The sequence below is a fragment of the Megalobrama amblycephala genome, linkage group LG5 (genome assembly GCF_018812025.1).
Source record: "Megalobrama amblycephala isolate DHTTF-2021 linkage group LG5, ASM1881202v1, whole genome shotgun sequence".
NCBI lineage: Eukaryota > Metazoa > Chordata > Actinopteri > Cypriniformes > Xenocyprididae > Megalobrama > Megalobrama amblycephala.
Window position 1 is genome coordinate 21,112,863 of NC_063048.1, and position 8,077 is coordinate 21,120,939.

The 8,077-nt window shown below is 38.5% G+C and overlaps 1 protein-coding gene across 2 annotated transcripts; it reads left to right on the plus strand.

The window, feature by feature from the left end:
• Positions 1–321: 321 nt before the first annotated feature.
• On the plus strand, positions 322–7,974 carry si:ch211-195b21.5 (serine/arginine repetitive matrix protein 2). Of its 2 annotated transcripts, none has more exons than XM_048191169.1 (8): positions 322–648; positions 1,149–1,279; positions 3,716–4,253; positions 5,279–5,882; positions 6,215–6,291; positions 6,379–6,475; positions 6,913–7,031; positions 7,125–7,974. In XM_048191169.1, the coding sequence occupies exons 1-8, from the start codon at positions 436–438 to the stop codon at positions 7,521–7,523; spliced, it is 2,178 nt and encodes a 725-aa protein (XP_048047126.1). In that variant the 5' UTR covers positions 322–435; the 3' UTR covers positions 7,524–7,974. The 2 variants fall into 2 exon arrangements, with proteins under 2 accessions (XP_048047126.1, XP_048047125.1); XM_048191168.1 differs by having other exon boundaries at positions 323–648; positions 6,376–6,475.
• The last annotated feature ends 103 nt before the right edge of the window (positions 7,975–8,077 follow it).

Here is an 8,077-nt window from a genome sequence, read left to right on the forward strand (position 1 = left end):
TTAAAGAAAATTAAAAATTAAATTAAAAATATTATTAATTAAATTATGAAATGAATCATTCATTTAATTTCATAACTTATTTAATATTGGCTAAATTCCATATGCATATTTACATGGAGAAAAGTTTGTGGTCTATATGTTCTGGAGGATTTGAATAAAAAAAACCGTACCAAACATTTATTGAAATTTTGTAATTATTTTGGCATTTTCCTTTGTATGAGTGTTTTTTTTTTTTAGTACTTTTAAAAGTCTTTGAAAGAGTTTTGAACAGGCATCAGTTTAGAGTCGCGTTTGCGATCTGCGCTGTGGTTCCAGTCCTGCAGACGGCGCTGTGGCTGTGCTTAGATTCATGTAGACACACAGGAGCTCAAGAGTGAATGGAAAAATAAACTCGTTGCAGCTACACATGTATTGATCAGAATTTTATGCACAAAGATGTATCGAGGTCCGTCGAACCCAGACTACCATCGAGCACCGGTCCCCCCGTCAGGTTTCGGACACCCCGCGGCATCATTTGGACCTCCGCCGTTCTGTCCTCCTTTTGGGGTTCCTCCGGGGCCTCAGTACTGCGCTCCACAGCAGGGTCCTCCTCCGGGACGCCCGTACGGAGCAGGGAATGAAAACTACAACAGAGAATCATTCTACGAGGTGCGTGTTTTTACCGGCAATCATAAAACCAGTCAGTATTTTCATGTGTCTAGATCCACCTGATGGAATAGTTTTTTTTTTTTTTTTTAATTAACAATATATCTTTGGATTCCATGTAAGTGATGCATTTTCTTTTTGAATGCTCTCTGGATTGATTTTATGTGGGTAGTTGGCATGCAATTTCAAGGAATATCCTGCAGGATGTCATACTTAATTTAAATCTACTTGCATGCATTAACAACGTCACAAATGTGCTTGCTTGATTGGTGACCTGCAGATATTTGAATACAATTTCATACTTCTCTTTGATTAAACATTTTGGATATAAAAATCTAATCTAGGTTTATATGACACAAATCCCAGATTTTCATTGTGTTCTCAAGACCTTTGTACTAGATATTATATGAATCTTTCACATCTTTATATTAATATGAACATGTTATTTGTCAGTATGTTGTGATATTTCTGTTAGTCTTTTCATTCCTGTCTCCGTCCTGCAGAACCGACCCTTCAACAGCCACACTGCTGACCAGAGTGGATCCACGAGCATCAGCTCTCAGCTCACACCTTCAAATCAGTCTTCACTAAGCTGGTCAACTAAAAGTCTAGATGAGCAAAACCAAGAAGTCAGGTATGAGAAACTGAACAAAGAGATTCAGATTAATTTAAATTTAAAGATACAGATGTTTTTACAAATGTAGAAAGGATTAAAGCAGTGTCCAACCTAAATATATAATATATACACACATACAACATGCATACAGGGGTTGGGCTATGAAACTGAAACACTGGCCAATATAGTGTTGGAGGTTTCGTGTATATGCGTGGACTTTATGCGTCTTTGCTGATTGTACACTCCATCAGTAAGAGCAGAGTGTGAAGTTTGAATTAGCAGAGCAATAGCACAGCTGTACATAAAATATTGCAATCCACACAACATAATGGGAGACATGTCAGAGGACAAATTGTTGGTTGGCGTCTCGCTGTCTCATCTGTGACAGGACAGCAAGTCATTGAGGTGTATCTAGAGCTATGGTATCCAGGGAGACTGTCTGAAAGGGATTGATGTCCAGTACTAACCTGGATTGTATCAAAAAACACTTTTCATTGGTGCCAAAAGTGCAAATCTTGGGCTGTTGACAATGTGAAACGTGTATTGTTCTGATGAGTCCACCTTCACTGTCTTTCACACATCCGTGGGAAGCCCCAAAGAGGCTTAACACCCCGACTGTTGCTGTCAGCGATGGTTTGGGCTGCAATATCATGGCATTCCCTACTGTGCCTGATAGGCGCGTCAATGCCAAGGACTACTGAGCCATTCTGGAGGACCATGTGCACCTAATGGTTTGATGAACATGAAAGTGAAGTTGAACAAGTCAGAAAACGTTTTCCTCCACCAGCATCACATGACCTGGCCACTGTTCTGGAATGGCTCGAAATCCCTCTGGCCACTGTGAAGGACTTGTATCTGTCATTCCCAAGATGAATTGATGCTGTATTGGCTGCAAAAGGAGGCCCTACACCATACTAATAAATTATTGTGGTCTAAAACCAGGTGTTTCAGTTTCATTGTCCAACCACTGTATATATATATATATATATATATATATATATATATATATATATATATATATATATATATATATATATATATATGTGCGTGTATATGTGTGTGTGTGTAGAGCATATATACCGATCAGGCATAACATTATGACCACTGACAGGTGAAGTGAATAACACTGATTATCTCTTCATTACGGCACCTGTTAGTGGGTGGGATATATTAGGCAGCAAGTTACATTTTTGTCCTCAAAGTTGATGTGTTAGAAGCAAGAAAAATTGGCAAGCGTAAGGATTTGAGCGAGTTTGACAAGGGCCAAATTGTGATGGTTAGACGACTGGATCAGAGCATCTCCAAAACTGCAGCTCTTGTGGGGTGTTCCTGGTCTGCAGTGGTCAGGATCTATCAAAAGTGGTTCAAAGAAGGAACAGTGGTGAACCGACAACAGGGTCATGGGCGGCCAAGGCTCACTGATGCATGTGGGGACCGAAGGCTGGTCCGTGTAGTCCGATCCAACAGATGAACTACTGAAGCTCAAATTGCTCAAGAATTAATGCTGGTTCTGATGAAAAGCTGTCAGAATACATAGTGCATCACAGTTTGTTGCATATGGGGCTGCATAGCTGCAGACCTATCAGGGTGCCCATGCTGACCCCTGTCCAACGGTGAAAGCACCAACAGTGGGCACGTGAGCAACAGAACTAGACCATTACTTTGACACGTACCACCTACCTAAGCATTGTTGCAGACCATGTACACCCTTTCATGGAAACGGTATTCTCTGGACCAACACAGTATTAGGAAGGTGGTCATAGTCCTCCCTGGGCGCCGCAGCAAAACTGTCTGCAGCGCTGTACGTGTGTTCAGTACTCACTGCTGTGTGTGTGTGCGTGTGTGTGTGTGTGTGTGTGTGTGTGTGTGTGTGTGTGTGCGCGCGCACTTGGATGAGTGAAATTCAGAGCACGAATTCCAAGTATGGGACACCATCCTTGGCTACATGTCACTTTTTTTTTTTTTTTATTATTATTATTACAATTTGAATATTATTACAATATAAATAGAATCAATCTACTTTAAAATTTAATTTATTCCTGTGATGGCAAAGCTGAATTTTCAGCATCATTACTCCAGTCTTCAGTGTCACATGATCTTTCAGAAATCAGTCTAAAATGCTGAATTGCTTCTCATCTGTTATAATCTTATTTTTTATCAATTTTTAAAATAGGTGTGCTGCTTAACTTTTTAAACTTTGATACTTTTTTTCTGTATTAAGTGACTTTTATTTGTAATAGAAATCTTTTGTAATATTAAAAATGGTAAAACTTTTTAGTGGTTATATATATATATATATATATATATATATATATATATATATATATATATATATATATATATATATATATATATATATATATATTTAATATTACCATGTTTATATGTGTGTGTGTGTGTGTACAGATAAACTGTTAATTAACCCTAAATCCATTTCATTGTGTCTCAATGAAGGAAAAAGGCAGAGGAATTTCTCAGAATCCTGCAGTCAGGTGACCGCATTGAGCTGGCAGCAGATAAAAGTGACACCAGTGATCGCACTGCAGACAAGCATCCCAGCCGAGCACGAAGTCGGAGCAGAGGGAAGAGCCGACCACGCAGTCGCAGCAGGAGTCATGGAAGGAGCCGGGGTCGTAGTCGAGCTCGGAGTCGCGGAAAGAGTCGAGCTCGCAGCAGAACACGTAGCCGTAGTCGCAGTCGTGCTAAAAGCCGCACAAGGGCCAAAAGTCGTGCGAGGAGTCGGAGCCGTAGTCGCAGCCACGGGAAGAGCGTAACGAACAGTAAGAGTCAGTCACGTCTGAGCCCCAGTCAGACCAAACAGTCTTACAGAGGGACCGCAGAAGGCAATCACAGCTCTAGCAGCACCAGCAGCGGAGTGAGTCTGGGCGCTAACGCCATGCCTGATCTGTTTCATGGACTAAGACAGATCCTACAGAACAAAGATCTGGAGAAGCACCTGCCTATGGTCAAGAATGCCCTCCATAGAGACCAGGTGCACACCAATATTCTTTTTTTTTTTTTTCTTTTTTTTTTTTCTTTGTATATAGGTCATTGATATGACTTTTTTTGTGTTGATTAAAGTTACGCTATGTAACTTTTTTAAATAAAAAAATGTATTAATGACAGAGTGCAAAAAAAATCCTTAAAGTCCTTATAATAATGATTTATATTTTGGAGCTACTGAGGCAGATTTTGCGGGAAAAAACATATATGAATCCTTCACCCGTGCTTGTCACATCAAATCTGCATGCAGAGAAAAGTAGCTCCAGATGTGGGTAGCGTGAACGAGAAAAAATGACCATAGATCATTCAAAATGGCAAACCTCTGGGGAATCGCCCAAAAAAAAAAAAAAAAGTGTAAAAGTAGCTTTAAAAATTCATTAAAATGCAATTCATAAAGACTTGAATAAACATGAGCATGTTTTTAATAAAAAATAAATGAATAAAATTAATTTTGATAGTTATTTGAGGGCTTTAAGTAAAAACATATTTTAAATTCTTTATTTTAGAATAAAGGAACAGGCCTAATTAAAAGGAAACGAAACTTCTAATCAAGTAGTTTGACAACCTTATATTAATCTGGTAAAAATGTAATGATATGTATGAATTGTAAAGATGTAAAAAAAAAAAAAAAAAAAGTGAAAAGAACAGTGAAATGTAAAAAAAATAATATATGTACATATTTTTACTTTCATATAAATAAACTTCAACATGATATATATATATATATATATATATATATATATATATATATATATATATATATAATTTTTAAGGTGTTTTCCATGTTAAAAAAAAAAAAAAAAAAAAAAAAAAATTTAAGTCTGTAAATTTAAACCTGGAATCAACTTGCAAAGAGTACATTTTTTAGAAATTGTCATATTACTGTATTTTTAAAAAGACTTCCTTTTCTTTGTTGTTGACACGCTTGTCATTGATGCTTGTTTTATCATGTTGACCATTTCAAATTCAGAATTTGCACCAGAAGTAATTTAAATTCTCTTGTTTTGTAAATAGAGTACTGATGGCACAAGGGGAATGTTTCTGGGAAATCAGACTGCAGTTGGAGGCTTCCAGAATCCAGAGCCGAGGTTTGAACCTGAAAGCTCAACTGAACTCTGTTACGGTTCCCTGCTTCCTCACGAGAGGGCTGGTGGAGACAGCTGCAGCATTTCCAATATCTTATCCTGGAACACACTCAACCAGCTGCCTGAATCTAAGCCTGCGTTCCAGAGTGTTGAGGATGAAGAGAAATTCCTGTATGGAGAGCAAGAGGAGAGATCCAAACCTCAAGCTGTGACGGTTCCGTTGGCCCAGACAAGATCTGCGAGGTCTCCGGTTCTTCATTTCAGTAAAGAAGAGCAGACTCACAATCTCCAGGAACCCAAAGCACATGGCATGCCTGCTAGCGTTCAGCCCACTGGTTTGGGCACAATGAAAGTCACTCCAGAGGAATGCGAGAAGGTGAAAAACCTCCTGAGGACCATCGGCCTGAATCCAAGCATGACTGACATCTATAAAATGGCTGCCAGACTAAAGGAGAAAAAGGAAGAACAAGGAGTGGCTGCTTCATTCCCATTGCTCAAACCAGCCCTGGAGGCGCTGCAAGCACTGTCCAGAGGTCAGAGCCAGCATGTTTTGCACTATGAATTTTATTCGTTTAGTTGACACTTTTAATCAAACGAAACCTGGAAGTTTGATAATTCACTATGAAAATATTACGATGACATCGCCGGAGTTGGGGTTTTGAAATCTGAACATTCTATTCATGTCAGCAGAGGGTTTCAAACTCTTGAAAAAGTATTATCAAAAGGGTTTTTTCAAAACCCCCTAAAAGTTTGTATAAAGCCTGTATGAGTGTATAAAAAGTGATACAAAATGATAAAAAGAGCTAGAAGATTTCAAAGCAACTTTGGGCTTGTAATGCATTCAACTTTTTTCTGTCTTTTTCAGCATCCAAAACGGACGACAGTAGGAGTAATCGCTCTGGAAGCAGCCATTCTACTCATGAATCCAAGCGGGAGGAGAAGGTAGAGGTCTTTGTTAACAGTATTACCTCACAGTATTATGACAACCTCCCAAGAGTTTAACTGTGAACTCCGGTGACTGTTTAGAAGATGGGTGAGAAGGAGCGAGAGAGACGAGAGAAACAGATTCAGAAGAAAAGGAAAGAGTACCTGGTGAAGGAACTGGAGGGTCTGATGAAACAGGAAGGTATCAAATAATTATCATGATCCACACAACTTTTAAAGGCATAGTTCACCCAAAAATGAAAATTCTGTCATTTAGTCAACCTCAAGTTGTTCTAAACCGCTATGAATTTATTTCTTCTACTGAACACAAAAGAAGATATTTTGAAGAATATGCATAAGAACAGTTGACTGTAGCCACTGACTTCTAGTATTTTTTTTCCATACTATGAAAGGCAATGGCTACTATATAATATTGTTTTTATTTTTTTTTAAATACAACTACTTATTTATCCTAACCATGAACCTTATTATAATATTGTTTCTTTTTGGGTTCAACAATTTTTAATTTTTTTACTTGAACCATTTAAGGATGTTCTGGGGTTTTTTTCCCCCCCAGTTTAACTTTTTGTTTTGTTTTTAAATTGTTAAGTTTAAATACAACATGCATCTTTATTGTAGGTAGTGGTGATTTGATCCCAGTGATGGGTTTCTTCTGTCAGCGCTGTGAGGAGTTCTTCGGGGATATGAACAGCGCGGAGAGACATGTAGCAAGTCACGGCCGCGGCGACAGGAATAAGGTGACCATATAAATGCCATTTACCATGGATCACTTGCTCTAAATGACATTACACTGCATCTGGTAAACATCAGCTTCTCTTTTATCTTTGCAGACAACAGGTTCACAGGAACAGCACAGGGATGCTAAGAGACACGGAGACCAGCATCACACATCCTCTCACAGACGGGAAAGCCCGTCCAGTAGGGCGACATCCTCACGAGTTCATCACGAACACAGGGAACGCAGTCCCGACAGAAAGCGCAACAGAGATGAAAGCACTCATCCTACAGACAAAATCAAAATCAAAAACGAGCCTGAGGACAAAGGCAGTAAGGATAAGAGTAAAGACAAATCCAAAGAGAAAAAGGAAAAAACTGACGACGACGACGATGATGCACAATCAACAAAGAGTGAGAAGAAAAGAAAGAAGAAGGAGAAGAAATTGAAGAAAAAAGAAAAGAAGAAGAAGAAGGACAAGAAAAAAGCAGAAGCTAATAAAGAGTCACCTTAATGTTCAAGGTTTTCTTCTAAGAGCATCAGCTATATATTTGAGCTTTTGATCTTTTCAGCCTTGGTTGTTGCGGTAGATTTCAATCAGCCGTTCTTGAGGAGTCTTCTCTGGTTGAAGGTCTAAGACTGCCTAAAAGTTACTGTCAATATGGTAATGCTTCCTCTAGATGACACTCCACTCACATTATGTACAGTACAGGAATGCTTCCCTTGTGAAGAAACACTTCATAAGCCAGTTACATTTAAATGTGAACAACCAAATTAAAAATAAGGCTAGAAATGTCTAAATGTTCAGTTATTCTGGTAATATGTCCAGCCCAACCTGGCCCCATTTCTCATTGTTCTAAGAACAGCATTTCACAAAGCAAACACGCTGCAACTGTCCTGAAGACTTAAAGAATTCACACTCGGTTCTTGATCGAAAAGGAAATAAATGTTTTTTGGGTTAGAGATTGGTGGGTGGTCAGTGTGGTTTCTTTGTTTTATAACCCTCATGCAAAACTCTGGTTGATAAATTTGTACCTTTTTTCTATTTATTATATTTTCTTGGTTAAA

Excerpts from the sequence above, each read along its gene's own strand:
- si:ch211-195b21.5 (XM_048191168.1), top strand. The coding sequence starts at position 436 with ATGTATCGAGGTCCGTCGAACCCAGACTACCATCGAGCACCGGTCCCC. Across the intron at positions 5,883-6,214 it reads GCTGCAAGCACTGTCCAGAG|CATCCAAAACGGACGACAGT; the intron begins GTCAGAGCCAGC and ends TGTCTTTTTCAG. Across the intron at positions 6,476-6,912 it reads GGGTCTGATGAAACAGGAAG|GTAGTGGTGATTTGATCCCA; the intron begins GTATCAAATAAT and ends TCTTTATTGTAG.